The sequence below is a fragment of the Rhinolophus sinicus genome, linkage group LG07, assembly GCF_036562045.2.
Source record: "Rhinolophus sinicus isolate RSC01 linkage group LG07, ASM3656204v1, whole genome shotgun sequence".
In the NCBI taxonomy this organism is placed as follows: domain Eukaryota; kingdom Metazoa; phylum Chordata; class Mammalia; order Chiroptera; family Rhinolophidae; genus Rhinolophus; species Rhinolophus sinicus.
In genome coordinates, this window is record NC_133757.1 from 72,588,313 (window position 1) to 72,603,667 (window position 15,355).

At 53.0% G+C, this 15,355-nt stretch overlaps 1 protein-coding gene across 2 annotated transcripts in view; it reads left to right on the forward strand.

Moving 5' to 3' along the window:
- MYO1F (myosin IF) overlaps positions 1 to 15,355 on the forward strand; it is a 30,010-nt gene that overhangs the window by 2,917 nt on the left and 11,738 nt on the right. For both annotated transcript variants that reach the window (XM_074337694.1, XM_019711932.2), the window contains exons 2-15: positions 5,599 to 5,736; positions 6,213 to 6,302; positions 6,395 to 6,489; positions 6,871 to 6,958; positions 7,069 to 7,158; positions 8,962 to 9,093; positions 9,238 to 9,372; positions 9,570 to 9,702; positions 9,896 to 10,092; positions 10,805 to 10,885; positions 11,008 to 11,094; positions 11,827 to 11,913; positions 12,310 to 12,477; positions 13,631 to 13,716. In XM_074337694.1, coding sequence (XP_074193795.1) covers positions 5,599 to 5,736; positions 6,213 to 6,302; positions 6,395 to 6,489; positions 6,871 to 6,958; positions 7,069 to 7,158; positions 8,962 to 9,093; positions 9,238 to 9,372; positions 9,570 to 9,702; positions 9,896 to 10,092; positions 10,805 to 10,885; positions 11,008 to 11,094; positions 11,827 to 11,913; positions 12,310 to 12,477; positions 13,631 to 13,716 — 1,607 coding nt within the window. The remainder of the gene's footprint in view (positions 1 to 5,598; positions 5,737 to 6,212; positions 6,303 to 6,394; positions 6,490 to 6,870; positions 6,959 to 7,068; positions 7,159 to 8,961; positions 9,094 to 9,237; positions 9,373 to 9,569; positions 9,703 to 9,895; positions 10,093 to 10,804; positions 10,886 to 11,007; positions 11,095 to 11,826; positions 11,914 to 12,309; positions 12,478 to 13,630; positions 13,717 to 15,355) is intronic.

Below are 15,355 nucleotides of genomic sequence, written 5' to 3' on the forward strand. Positions count from 1 at the left end.
TCTGCTTCACATGCTTTGCCTCGTTGAATCTGCACAGCTGCCCTGGGAGGTCTGTGGCCCTCCATACTCTCATTTTCCAGATGAGAAAACTGAGACAGGAAGGTTAGGCAAGCCGCGATACAACCCAAAAGTGGCAGAGGATTTCAACTCAATGACTCCCAAGGTCACACTTTTAACAGCCACCTTGACCTACAACCTCCTCCTCCTCCTACAAGATGAGAGGCCACCCGGGGAGGGGGTGGTGTCCCCCACACCCCCACACACCCAAGACCTTCCTGACTCATGCCTCTTGCTGCCACCCCCGACTGCCTGGGATGTTCATGTTGCAAGGCCTGCCTCCTACAGGAAGTCCATACTGATCACCCCACCTCTCCTTAGCACTGTCTGATGTGGACCCACAGCCTCCCATGGGCAATTCACTTCACCCCCTTGGGGTACACTGAATTCCCCTAGGCCTGGATCCACCTACATCCATGCAGAGTAGAGGCTCAGAAAGTATGTTCACTACAGGGCTCCAAATGCCCCTACAGGAGCCATCACTTTGGTCACAAACAGCCCTTCCCTCCTCTGACACCAGGGAAGCCCCGCCTTCCATGCCCTCCACGTCTCTGAAGAGCTGAAGTTAGAAGCTACCTTCCCCGTCCCACCTCAGCCCTCTCCAGCCCCTGACTGTCTTTCACAAGAGCCTAGCAGGTTGAGTCATACTTGGCTTGTGGTCAACTCTGACCACAACCTCTTCATTGAATCCCCACCCCCAAGTAAGGGACTTAGGAGCAAACAGTTTTCAGCTTGACCGATGGAGACTTGGGAGTCACAGAGAGAGGGATACCCATGACACAGGGCAGGAGGCAGTTCCATCCCAATGGTACTTCATTCATTTATTCATTCATTCATTCAACAAGCAAACGTATGTTGACCAGCTCCTATATCTGCTGTCATAGACTGATCATTTCCACTAAATGCTCTTGGGGGCCACCAGCTGCCATTTCCTGAAGCACCCCAGTGCATCTTTTCTCTATGCTAGGTCATTTACTTTTCTCAGCAAATCCATGAAGTTTATTATGGAATCCATTTTACAGATGGGGAAACTGAGGCTTGGAGAATTAAAGTGGCCTCCCAGGGTCACGTGGTCAGTCAGCTGTCAAGCCAGGCCTCACACCCAATTGGTCCCATGCCGAAATTCTTGAGTGTCCTCCCACACACTGTACCCACTTGAGCAAAGCCCTCTCTCTCACTACCACTAACTACCCGTGGATTTTAGGATGACGTGGAGCTGGGAGTGAATCTGGGGTCCCGGGTGCCTGGGGCAGAACACAGAGGGAGAGATGGCAAGGACTGCAAGAGGCAGAGGACCACTCAGCCGGGTGGGGGAAGTGGGGAGGGACAGGAAGAGGAACCAAGTCCTCGGGGCCAGGAGAGGCAGACACAGCCAGCCTGGAGGCCTCTGACCTCAGAGAAAGGAAGTGGCCTTGAGTGTCAGCTCTGCCTGAGGGGCCCAGGAACATGGAGACTGGCTGACCCCAAAGGGGAAACCCTGGACAGGACCCATCACGTCTCTGCCCCATGCTCATCTGACCCAAAGTACCAACCCCAACCACTTCTGACCAAGACTGGGCTGGGAGACAGATAGCCTCATGAGTCCTCCCCCAGGTCCTCCCTCCTGCTGTGTGACCTTGGGAAGGACCCCTAACCTCTCTCTGCCATAGTTTTCTCTTCCACAGAGTGAACCTCATCATAGTACTGACCTCAGTATGTACTGAGCGGATTAAATGAGGTGAATCACAGAAAAAGCTTAGACCAGAATCTGGCAGAGAATAAGTGCCCATGGGCTGTTAACTACTGGTGCTATTGTTGTAGTCAGTTACCATAGTTACTACCCACGGCCCTGCCCAGTGAGGTCTTCAGAGAGAGAATCCACTTCCTGTCCCTCCCAATAGCCCCCACCCTGACCATGAATGATGCCACTTTGCTCCTGAATTTCATGTCTTTTCTCACCAACACACTCAGGTCTCCCCATCTTGCAAACAGGAACCATGTTCCCCTGACCCTCCCCCCGCCCCCACAGCTTCTTTCTCTCTTCCCCTTCTCAGCCAGACTGTCCCAAAACATCCTCCATTTGTCTACATCCCCTGACCTCCCAATCTGACTTCTGGTCCTGAGGTCACCCCCACTCTCCGTAGGGGCCCTCTTTGTCTCCCATGAGCACAGATGATCTCCAGTAGCTTGGGGTGCAATAAATGGCTCCCTGCTTCTCCCAACGGACCCTTATTACCTGCAGGCCATCTCCCGTCCTGGCTGCCTCTGACCTCACAGCTGGCCCCCTGCTCAGCCTCTGTCATGGCACCCTCTCCAACCCTCCACAATACTGCTCCCACAACTTTGTCCTTCCCCCACCCTTCCCAGTGCATCCCAGGGTTCTTAGCACATCACACCCAGCACCCCATTCTTATCACAAACATTTTGATGGACCCCCTTAAAGCTCTGAAATGCAATTCACAGATATTGAAAAACACCGACTCCTACTGTTTCAAAAATAATTAATGGATCCCCTGCAATGCGGAGGAGAAAGTCATTTATAATGAAATGTGTACATAAATATGAAAGTGCTCATGCCAGTGGCCCAAGAATGGCCCCTGGAGCCACCAGCTGCTCACACCTAGACACAGGTGTGTCTCAGCAAGCTGACAGCCCCACGCACGAGTGGGGTGTTAGCCACGTGACCACCACAAGCAGCATGAACTTCCAAATGCTGAACAATTCTTAGCAAAATCTGAACAAAACTAAAATCTCCCTTGATACAAGATAGTCACATCCCTGAAAAACGCAATGGGTATCAACCGGGCAAAAAATACATAGATTTTCTGTTTATACACAAAATTGAATTTAGTTCTCAGTTCCAATTATTGATTATAAGCAGGTTTGTCACCTACAAGAATATCTGCTGGGCGGGATGGGGAGCTGCAAGCAGGATGATTACTTGAGTGAAAATTTGGCACCTGTGGCCCCCTTAAAATGCCAGGCATGTCCCCATCCCTGTGACAACCAAAAGTGCTCCCACAATTCCTAAATTGCACCCAAGGGCAGTACGGCCCTGCGGAGCACTCTCGAAGCTTCAGACAATCAAGTCCAAATTCCTCTGTTTGGCATTCGAGGCCCTTCAGGACCTGAGCCTGGTTGACTCCCTGCGCTCCATTCATTCATACACTACCTGGTTCCTCACTCCTTCATTCACGTGAGACTTGATGCCTTGTTGAGCCAGCCATGGCCTGGCCCCTGCCCTGGGGAGCTCACACACCAGATGTGTAGGATGTCCAAAACATGGATGGGGTTATGGTGGGGGACGCCCAGGGGATTGTGGGAGTCCAGAGGCAGCACCTGACCTGTCCTGGGGTCAGGGAGGTCTTCTCGAAGGACGCATCCCCTGAGTCAGGTCTTAAAGGATGGATTGGCGTTCACCAGGCAGGAAGGGTGTTCTGAGCAGAGGGCTCAGTGTCTGCAAAGGCTTAGCGGCACCTCAGGAAAATACTGACAGAGTTCTTCCCCAAGGCCTTAATTACCAGCACACAGTAGGTGCTCATGAATGTTTTGTGGAATGGATGGGTGGGAGGGCAATGGGAAGCCACATACAGGAGAAAAGCCACAGGGAGATCGGATGGGCCATATGAGAAACCCACTCTGACTACTCAGGCTGGAAGCAGTTGGAGGGGTTCCAGCCCTGACTCCCCCACACTCCCTCCTCTGTGTTCTGCCCTGCCTCAGTCACACCTCCACTCCTCTGTGGGTGGTTCGCTCTGCCTGGTGCACCCTCTCTCCCTGCACTTTCTCAAAACCCTCTCAACTTTCAAGTCCTCTGGGTCATAGCCACTTGGGGGTATAGACACCAGAGCCTGACCTATGCTGCCAGATGGACCCAGACTCGAATCTCACTCACTCGAAAACAATATAGTTGTGTCCTTAGTCAAGTGTCAAGCCACTGCGCTTCCTGAGCCTCAGTTTCCCTCCCAGCTTACTCCCCACTGAGTTGCTATGCAGATTGCAGGTAACACGGGGCACTCCCTGCCCAGTGTCAGGAGTTTAGTGACTATTAGTTCTGTCACATGCCCCTCTGCCCAGGCCTGTTGTCACACAACAGCTGAGGTCGGGAAGGAGCCTCAGCCGCACACCCCATTTTGCTCCCCAGAGCGGCTCATCTTCACATCAGCCCTGGCAAGTGAGCCTTCCTCTCGTTTTATAGATGAGGCCGCGGCGGCCCATGGCGGTGTCAGGTCACCCAGCCAGGATGACAACACAGACCCGCCCCACCTCAGTGGGGCATGTGTAATGTCTGGGGGCATTTCTTGACAAAACCCCCCTCTGGTTGGCAGCATGTCCAGATTCTGAGCATGTACCTCCCCTTCTCAAGAACTTTCCATGGATCCCCAGTGCCCCCAGGAAAAGCTGTCTTCTCATTCATCTCTGTCCTCCAGTTGCCCACACTGACCCTCCTGTTTGACCCCTGCCAGAGTGCCTGCCCTCTGTCCAGCCTGCTTGTCTCCATTCCCTGGAATCTGCCTGGCAAACGCTGGTCGTCTTTGAAGATTTGACTGATTCCCAGCATCCTTTGCCCTTGGGGTCTTTCCTCTGAAGTTGTGTTTCTTTCTTCACCCTTCTCCCTTGTTCATTTGATTGGTCCTCCCTGCTAGGGCTGAGAAAGGACTCCATCCCAGCCCCAGCCCTCTAGGAGCTCCTGGTCTGGGGGTAAGAGGCTTCCTGGAGGAGGGACATGTCATGTGAGCATGAGTGCACCAGGCAGTGGAGCTCCAACCACCATCACTCTTCTGTTTGCTAGACTTTTCCACAGCAGGGGTGTACTGAACAGAGGCAGAGTGAGCCTGAGAGAGATAGTGTGCTTATATGTTTAAGGCACTAGATGAATTCAGTTGGGCTGAAAGGAGAAAACATTCTAGGAAGGCTTCCTGGAGGAGGAGTTTTTGTGGGGAGCCTGTTTCTGAGTCTCCTCCTTGGGGCCCTAAGGAAGGTGTCAACTGATGGAAAACAAGGAGGAAATAAGGGAAAGTGCTGGAGCTGGCACTGGGAAGAGCGAAGGCTCTGAGGATGGAGAAGATGGTGGCAGGGACAGCAGAAGGCTGTGGGAACTAAGGAGCAGCGTCACAGCTGGGCACAGCAGGTGGAGGTTACAGAAGGGCTCTGGGGATCTCAGAGGTCTGGGCTGGGAGGCATGACCAGGAGAGAGGAGGAGGGGAGGAGGAGGAAAGAGACCATCTTGAGGTGGAAGGGGTAGGCGTTGGGTCAAATGCCACTGAGAAGTCAAGGACTTGGCGTGGGCTTCAGTAGGGGGAAGGGAGTAGGGGAAGTGAGGAGCACAGAGGCTGAAACGGAAGTGGGAAGGAGGAGCTGTCATTCTATCTGGCCTCTTCCTGGGGGGCAGGGAGCCCAGACTGGACCTCACCCACCTCCCCTGGTGTCTCCGAGGTGGGGAAGGAGGTGAGACACAATCAGAAGCTGGAGATGGAAGTGAGCTGGGGTGGGGGAGGGGCACGCTGAGGCACCCCACCCCGTCCCCTGTCAGGGCTCACCACCCCCCACCCCCACCCCCAGGGCAGCAAGGAGCGCTTCCACTGGCAGAGCCACAATGTGAAACAGAGCGGTGTGGACGACATGGTGTTGCTGCCCCAGATCACTGAGGATGCCATCGTGAGCAACCTCCGCAAGCGCTTCATGGACGACTACATCTTTGTACCCTGGGCTGCGGGCGGGGCCGGCACATGAAGGAGGACAGAGGGATAGGAGGATGGCTGACCCAGGGAGGGAAGGATGGCGGGTGGATGAACACAGGAAAGGATGCCACAGGGACCTCAGCACAGAAGGGACATGCAGAGGCCTGAGCCAAACAATGGCGGATGGGATGGGCAGTGAGAGCACTGGGTAGTAGGACAGGGGACAGATAGAGTGACAGCAGGGCTCTCCTTTGGGGTGGCTGTGGGCCCTACTGCTCCCTCTTCCCCGGGGGTAGCTCAGCCATAACTCTCCCATTCCCCCCATTCCGGACCCAGTCCTGATTTTTCTGAAGATTCCCAGAACACATCTGAGTAGCTCCATCCCTTGCTCTGAACAGTGGGGCTCTAGGAGGCCCTGGGGGAGCAGGATGAGGGGACGGGCCTGTGAGGGACAGAGTATGCTAGGACACTGCATGGCCCTTAACCACCCGCCAGACCTACATCGGCTCCGTGCTCATCTCCATAAATCCCTTCAAGCAGATGCCCTACTTCACTGACCGTGAGGTCGACCTGTACCAGGGCGCGGTGAGGCCAGGGCCCATGGGGGGTGGGGGGGCGGCACTGTCCCCAGGACCCCAGCCTCTAGCCCTAGTCTGACACGTGCCTTCCCCCACCAGGCCCAGTACGAGAATCCCCCACACATCTATGCCCTCACGGACAATATGTATCGGAACATGCTCATCGACTGTGAGAACCAATGTGTCATTATCAGGTACGACAGCGGCCCCAGACCATCATGCCCAGGCCCTGATCAAACAGCATCACCGCCCCAAGGAGACTGATGTGGAACAGCTTCCTGACCTTAACAGAGCCTGGCTGTCCCTCTCTGCCCCCAGCCTGGCTTTACTCCCCTTGTCACCATCTGACCCATAATCGATTTTATTTAGTCATTCTGTTACTGTCCATCTGTTCTCTAAATGTCAGTTCCAGGAGGGCAGGGATTTGTATGTCTTGTTCACTATTGTATCTCCAGTGCCTAGAATAGTGCCTGGCACCCAGTAGGGAATGAATGAATGAATGAACAATCAGGAACTAAAAAGGGCACTTCCCCTACCCCTGGCCATTGATCATTCCTTCTCTCACGCATTCTCAGTGGAGAGAGTGGAGCTGGGAAGACGGTGGCAGCCAAATACATCATGGGTTACATCTCCAAAGTGTCTGGAGGGGGCGAGAAGGTCCAGGTGAGGCAAAAACAGAAAGAAGGCCTGGTTTTCCTCCCACGCCATGGGGTTTCATCCCCCCACACATGCCCAACCTGACCTCTTCCCACCCCACCTGCTTCTGCCCCCAGCATGTGAAGGATATCATCCTGCAATCAAACCCACTGCTCGAGGCCTTCGGCAACGCCAAGACCGTGCGCAACAACAATTCCAGTCGCTTTGTGAGTCAATAGCCCTGCTTTGGAGCAACCTCTCCCTCCGCATTGACTTTCACACACACACACACACACACACACACACACACACACATTTCCCAAGAACACAGGAAATACCTGCTCCTGAATGGGAGACTCATTTCCTGCTTATGGTCCATCTGAAAAAGAGCCCCCCACTGGCTGAATTGTGGAGGCTATGGCATGTTTGTGTCACATTCTTAAATACTCCCCTAGCTGCCATCATGTCACATCTGTTCCTAATCACATTTCAGGTCCAATTTATTCCTTCTTTCTTTCAAAAAATAGTTCTTAGGCTACTCTTTGTGTCAGGTGCCATGCTGGGCCTAATGGAAGACAAAAGAGGTAGACAGATCTGGGTTTATGGTCTGGTTCTGTCACTAGATATGTAGCTTGGACAGAAAAACAATTAACTTGAGGCTCCTGTTTTCTCATCCATAAAATGGGGATGATATTAAAATCCATCTCATAGACCTCCACAATTTCAGAACAATGCCTGTGTGTGGAAATGACTTAAATCCCAAGTACTAATAAGATTTTTTAATTTCCCAACATATTATTATATTTTTACTTTCTAATATATTTTATCACATAATTATACTTTAAGTGTTTTACTCACTATTTTATTACAAATTTCAAATACACAGAAAAATTGGGAAATAGTACAATAAACTCCTGTGTGCCCGTCTCCTAGATTCTGTCATTACCGTTTCACTACACTTGCTTTATTGTATCTCTATCCATTTTTTGGATGCACAACAAAGCAAGCTGCAGACACCATCCCCATCCTCCCAAACACTTCAACATGCAAATCATTATAGTCCATCATCATACATTTACAGTTCTTTTCTTTCTTTTAAAGTTTGCATACAGAAAAATACATAAATCTAAAGTGGACCATTCACTGAGTTTGGAAAAATGCATACGCTGTGCAACCCAAACCCCAATCTATATACAGAACATCACCATCTCTCCAGAAAGTTCCCTTCTGTTCCTTTCTATTCAATTTCTACTCCCACCCTACCCTAGAAGCAACCATTCCTCTGGGTTTTTTCACCTAGATTCGTTTCAGCTGTTCTAGAACTTCATAGAAAAATGGAATCACACAGTATGTTTTCAAACTACTGATACACACAAAAACATGGATGAACCTCAAAAACGTATAATTACATTTTATCTTATACAGTTTATTGTACAATAGAATAAGTATATGTCATATATTACAGGTGTCTGTGTAATATGATGATATAACTTGTATTGCTATTAGATGGAAGTAGCAGAAAGGAGAAGTAAAGAGGTCTGTCTGCCGTCTAACCTCCAGGCAGAGCAGAACCCAGATGGTGTCAGACACCAAAGAAGGGGCTTGTGGGACCCTTGCTCTGGGCTCAGGGACAACATGTGGGAGACACTCAGGATCAGTGGAACCAGTAATATCCCATAAATACGTGGAAGCATCTATGTTGTGGTGGAGAGACTGGGAAACTGGTCAATAAACGGTGAAACTTCTGTGTGCCAGGCACAGGACTGGATGCCCCAAGTGAGGGCTTGAAGCATCAGAGAGGAAGAAAAGGGCATTCTTGGCCCAGGACAGAGCTTAGGGAAAAATGGAGAGGAGAAAAGGAGCTGCTGAAAAGAACAAGCAGCCCATAAGTGGGAAGTGGGGAGAGGAAAGCAAGTTGAAGTCCATGGGTAAGAAGGCGAAAGAGACCAGGCTCATCAGACCCAGCCCCGACGCTTCCCCCACCTGCACCGCTGGAGTCCTGGGCGCTGACATGGTTCTGTCGGGTTCAGGGCAAGTACTTTGAGATTCAGTTCAGCCGCGGCGGGGAGCCAGATGGGGGTAAGATCTCTAACTTCCTGCTGGAGAAATCCCGCGTGGTCATGCAGAATGAAAACGAGAGGAACTTCCACATCTACTACCAGGTGCGTGGACGGGGGAGCCCCTCCTGCAGTCCGGGGTAGACAGTGGGAGGGTCCATGTCCGGGAACCCACGACAGTGAGGACTGGGGCACCACAGGGCCTGTGCCAGTCCAGTGCCAGATCCATGAGCGTCACTCACCCTCCAGCTGCTGGAAGGGGCCTCCCAGGAGCAGCGACAGAACCTGGGACTCATGACCCCCGACTACTATTACTACCTCAACCAATCGGATACCTACAAGGTGGATGGCACTGATGACAGGAGTGAGTTCAGCGAGACCCTGGTGAGCACCCCCTGCCACTCCAGCCCTGCCAACCTCATTACAAATCAGGAAACGGAGACCTGGAGAGGGGCAGGGACATGGCCACGGTCACACAGCCAGCGGTGTCCTGACTCTCTGCGTCCCCAGAAGCCGGATCCCAGGGGCCAGGGTGGAGGTCGGGATCAGTGGCACAGGCTCTGTCCCCACTGTGCCCACAGAGCGCCATGCAGGTCATTGGGATCCCGCCTAACGTCCAGCAGCTGGTCCTGCAGCTTGTGGCGGGGATCCTACACTTGGGAAACATCAGCTTCTGCGAAGACGGGAACTACGCCCGGGTGGAGAGTGTGGACCGTGAGTGTGGGTGCTGGGGAGGGCAGGGTGCAGGCGTGTGCATGTGTGAACTGTTTCCTCCTAGTTCAGCCCCCGGAGGATGAGAACCCACGAGGGCTATTTTGGTGTCACTGGGCAAAATAGGAAGAGACAGCAGCACTGAAAGAGGCTTAAGAGCCTGGCCTGACTGGCTGCCCCTTTCCCTGCCCGGCAGTCCTGGCCTTTCCTGCCTACCTGCTGGGCATCGACAGTGGGCGGCTGCAGGAGAAGCTGACCAGCCGAAAGATGGACAGCCGCTGGGGTGGGCGCAGCGAGTCCATCGACGTGACCCTCAATGTGGAGCAGGCGACCTACACCCGCGATGCCCTAGCCAAGGGGCTCTACTCCCGTCTCTTCGACTTCCTCGTGGAGGCAAGTGGGGCAGGACCAGGGGTGGGACAGGCCATCTGGGACCAGCCAAGTAGGGGAGGCAGGCGTGACTGTCACAAGCTCACCGATTCCTGGCTGTGGGAGGCATCAGGCAGGGGCAGGAGTGATCACATGGAAAGCTGAGGGGCTCCCTTTGGCTGTGGCTTAGAGCCCAGGAAGGAGGCGGCTGGGGCTGTTGGAGCCGTCAAGCCTGGACTGGGACGGCACTGTGGCGATGGAGAGGGGTGGGTGCACTTGAGAGCCAAGAAGAGGACTTTCAGGAGGACAAAGTGACGGACTGGATGGGGGCAGATGGCAATGGCATAATGGCATGTGTCAAGGTCAAGAATGATGACAACAGTCGCTAATATTACGTAACACCTAGTGTGTGCCTGTTACTGTTGTAACTGTTTTACATGTGTCGATTTATGCAACTTTTCGGAAAAGCCCTACAAGACAGTTGCTATTATTAACCCATTTTAAAGATGAGAAAATAGAGAGGCAGAGTGGTTAAGGGGCAGAGCTGGCTCCCCGGGCAGGGACCCGGATGCTCTAAGACCTGGGGTCCTCATGTGGGTGCCTGAAGGTGGTATGCACAGAGCTGCAGAAGGCAGGAGACAAACTGGTGTGAGGGGACATAGCCTGGCAACGTGGCTAAGCGCATATCAAGGAATGGCAGGCTGGCACTCACCTCCTGGCTCCATGCACATCACAGGCCATCAACCGAGCTATGCAGAAGCCCCAGGAAGAGTACAGTATTGGCGTGCTTGACATCTACGGCTTCGAGATATTCCAGGTACGGTCTCTGCTCCCCAGCTCACATGCTGTCCCTCCCTATGCCCCCTGGGGTGTCCCAGTGGCCCCAGCAGCCCCCAGCATCAGCCCACTGAAGGAAGCACCCTTTTCCTCCCTCGGCAGAAAAACGGCTTTGAGCAGTTCTGCATCAACTTTGTCAATGAGAAGCTACAGCAGATCTTCATCGAACTCACCCTGAAGGCGGAGCAGGTGTGCAGGGCAGCCAAGTGGCCAGGGACATGGGACATGAAGGTCACTGAGCAACCAGGGGACAACCAGCCCCCCATTCCCAACTCTCTCTGCTGACCCATCCAGGTCCACCATGAGATTTCCTTCGGAAGAGGTTTTCTACCTGTAAAACTTTGACAAGCTCTGGGGAATAAGCTCTTTGTTCATTCCTTCACAATTACTTACCGAATCCCTGCTGTGTGCCAGGCCTTGTCTGCGGTGCTGGGAGACCGCCATGAACAGCCCAGACAGAAATCCCCAACGCTTTCATTCTACCCGTCCTGCAGAAGCAGAGCCTCAGCCAAGGATTCAGGGCAAAGACCAGGAGGGGAGGGAGGGAGTGAGGGAGGGACTTGTGAAAAGAGCTTCAATAGGGTGTGTGAACGAGCCAGTGGGGCTCAGTTCTGCTGGGCCTCAGGGAAACTGCAGAGCAGCCCTTGGGGTTGGCCCACTGAGGAGCCCAGGTATTTATCCGCCAGTTTCTGTCTGTCTGTGCTCAAGGGCTGCTGGGGTTGGCATTCCAGCCTTCCCCACACAGGGCAATGGGCTTTGTCACTGGAGACAGTCCTAATGATGAGATTGTGGGAGAAATATGGAAGGGGGTGAACACCTGCCCCACTTCCTTCACCCATGCTTGTGGAGCACACATTCTAGAAATGCGCACACCTTTGCCCAGATACCCACCCCCATTTCTGCCCCCTTTGCCTCCCCTAGGAGGAGTATGTACAGGAGGGCATCCGCTGGACCCCCATCGAGTACTTCAACAACAAAATCGTCTGTGACCTCATCGAAAACAAGCTGGTGAGGGCCGGGCCAGCATTGAGGGAGGGTCTCGCTAGGCCCCAGAGCTGAGCCTGGGAGACCTGGGAGGTGCTACTGGCCCCTATGGGCCCTTCTCAACCCAGGAGCACTGACGTATCTCTTCAGCCATCTCACCCACTCACTCTGTCCACCTGCTCACCTTTCACTTATTCACTCAACAAACATTCCCCGGCCAGCCTGCTCAGGGCCAGAGGGGTCAATGCTAACAGATCCCCCACCAAGCCTGCCAGTCTGGGGCAGGGCAAGAGGCGTGGATCCCTTATGGGACACAGGGAGATTCCACAGCAGCCCCCCCACACACACCTGGACCCCCACCCCCTCCACTCCCACCCTGATGAAGCTCTTTGTGCTGCTGCCACCTCCCCGTGCTCGCAGAGCCCCCCAGGCATCATGAGCGTCCTGGACGACGTGTGCGCCACCATGCACGCCACGGGCGGTGGCGCCGACCAGACGCTGCTGCAGAAGCTGCAGGGGGCCGTGGGCACCCACGAGCACTTCAACAGCTGGAGCGCTGGCTTTGTCATCCACCACTATGCTGGCAAGGTGCGCTGCGCCCCTCGCCCTGCCGCCGGGTGGCACCCAGGGGCACCCCCTCACAGACCCTGGGTGCTCCAGGCTGCAGCTTCCCAACTTCCTAATGGAAGGAGCCCTTGGGTATCCCCAGCCAGGGCTGCAGAATTTCACCCATCCCCTTCTCCAGCCCTATCCCAACTGACCAGAAACAGACCCCACCCACTGACCCCATAAACTGGCCTGGGCCCCCCACCGTGCCTTCAGCCAGAGCTGCAGAAACCCACTGGTCCCTAATCAAGGCCACAGCTCCTCCTACTAACAGGACAGCTCCCACTTACAGGACAGAAACTCCCTCCAATTGACCCCAAATTGGGCAGCAGACTCCCAAACCCCAATCAGAACTGTAAGCCCCACTAACCCCCAGACCCAGGACACAGCCCACCACTTTCTGACCCCAACTTGGAGGCCCCAGGCCCCTGCTGTAAGCTACCACCCTCCATAACAGGCTAGAGCCCCTATAGACCCCTCCCCAAGGCTACAGAAATCCACTGGCTTCCGACCCTGGCCACAGTCTGCCTCCCCAATTGTCAGGACTGCAGCATCTGCCACTGACCTTCACATGGGTGGCAGAGGTGAGGGCTTCCTATAGCCCACCAGTCCCTAAAATGGGCTGAAGCCCCTGTGTTCCCTGAGCCAGGGAATACCCACAGCCAAGACGATGGAGAGCCCCCATGGGGTAGCAGACCCAGCCCAGAGGCCTGGCTCAAGTCCCCCAGGGTCTCCAGCCACTGCTGTAACCCTCCCCCGACACAGCCCCCCATACCCCCAATTGGCCAGAACACACATGCTCAATCTGACCTTTTGATGCCTAAGCAAGTAGCAGAAACCCCACCCCAGGGAACCCTGCCCTGGCTCCAGCCCACCCCCTAATCTGGACTGTAATCCCCACCTCCCTTCACCTCTGACTCAGACTGTAGCCCCCACTTTCGAATTTCAATTTGAGCATCAGACTTCCAGGGTCCCCAGAACAAAGATGCTGCTGTCCCTTGCCCCCTATTCTGAACCATAGATACTGTCCCCCATCCTCTCACCCCAGAGCAGGACCCCTGACCACCTGGGTTGTAAGCCTCCCTACCTACCCAAGCCTCAGCCCCACACACCCCCTAATGTCACCTTCCTCCAGGTCTCCTATGACGTCAGTGGCTTCTGTGAGAGGAACCGGGATGTTCTCTTTTCCGACCTCATAGAGATGATGCAGACCAGTGAGCAGTGAGTGGTCCCAGATGTGGGGACATCTGGGTAGAACCACCCCATGGGAATGGGGGAGGCCCAGGGACCACCCTATCTTCCCCAGAGCTCCCATCACACCACAGACTTTGTGGGGTGGCTGTGTGACCAGGACAGTATTTCCAGTGACTGGTTCTGATTAAACAGTAACCCTTTGGTCTTTATGGCCCTTCCAGCGGCCCGGCTAGAAACCCATGCAGGGTATGGACAGTTTCCCTTTTTACGCAGTGAAAACATCACGCTCTACACTTTTCTGTATGAACACATATGGATCCATCTCCCTGATCACAGCTGCATACCAGGTCCTGTCCATCTTTTTGGCTTTACACCTCAAAATTTTATTCCAGCTCTGCTGTGGACCAGGCACCATTTGAACTTGTGGGGGTGGGCGGCTAAACAAGTCAGAGATCACAGGTGCTCTCATTGAGTTGAAAGCCCAGTGGGGAGACAGACACTGAACTAGAAAAAAGGCAAATAGAAGCGAGCATCAGGTGAATAGTCATAAGACGGTGGTTCTGAAAGGGCTGCAAGTGTGGTTCCTGGACCACCCATTTGGGCATCCTCTGAGCTGGTTACAAATGCAGAGTCTCATGCTCCACCCCAGACAGACAGAATCAAAATCTACATTCTAACAAGATCCCCGCCCCCACCTCCCAGGGTCCCCGGTGCACATTAAAGTTTGAGACTCACTGATCTAGAGCAGCGCTGTCCAATATATTCCACATCCAACAGATTCAAGCTACACATGTAATTTTTAAAAAACAGCCTTATTCAGGTACCATTGATATATCAGTAAATGCACCCCATGTAAGAAGTGATTTTTAGTACAGAGACCACAATCCAGAACATTCTCATCACCCCAAAAAGATCCCTCATGCCAAATTGCAGTTAATCCCCATGCCCGTCACCTGTATGATTTTGAATTTTCTAGTAAGCATGCTTAAAAAGTAAAAAGGTGAACAGGTGAAACAGGTGACATTTTAAAATGTCTTCTTTAACTCACTATACCCAAAATATCATCATCTCAACATGCAATCAATATTTAAAAATTACTAATGAAATATTTTTCATTTGCTTTTTCCGTACTGCATATTCTTTGAAATCCAGTATATATTTTAACACTTACAGTACATCTCAGCTTGGACAGGCCGAGTTTCAAGGGCCTCAATAACCACGTGTGACCACTGGCCACCATGTTGGAAAGCACAGAGCTGTGGTTCTCAGAGTGGGGTCCCTGGACCAGCAGCATCAACATCCCCTGGGAACTTGTCAGAATTTATGGGGAGCCAACCCAAATAGGGCAAGGCCATCTGTGTTCGACAAACTCTCCTGGTGATTCTGGGGCCCTCTGAAGTCTGAGAACCACTGGGACTCATGTTGTGAAGAAAAACTAAATTGATAAAGGGATAGAGAGTAGGGAGGGCACCATTCTTTTTTTTTTTTTTTTTACTTTAATCTTTTAATTATGATAAAATACACATAATATAACATTTACCTTTTCACTTTAAGTTGTACAATTCAGTGGCATTAAGTACATCCACAGTGTTGCACCACCATCACCACCATCTAGTTCCAGAACTTTTCATTCCCCCAAATGGATACTCTGTATCTATTAAATAGT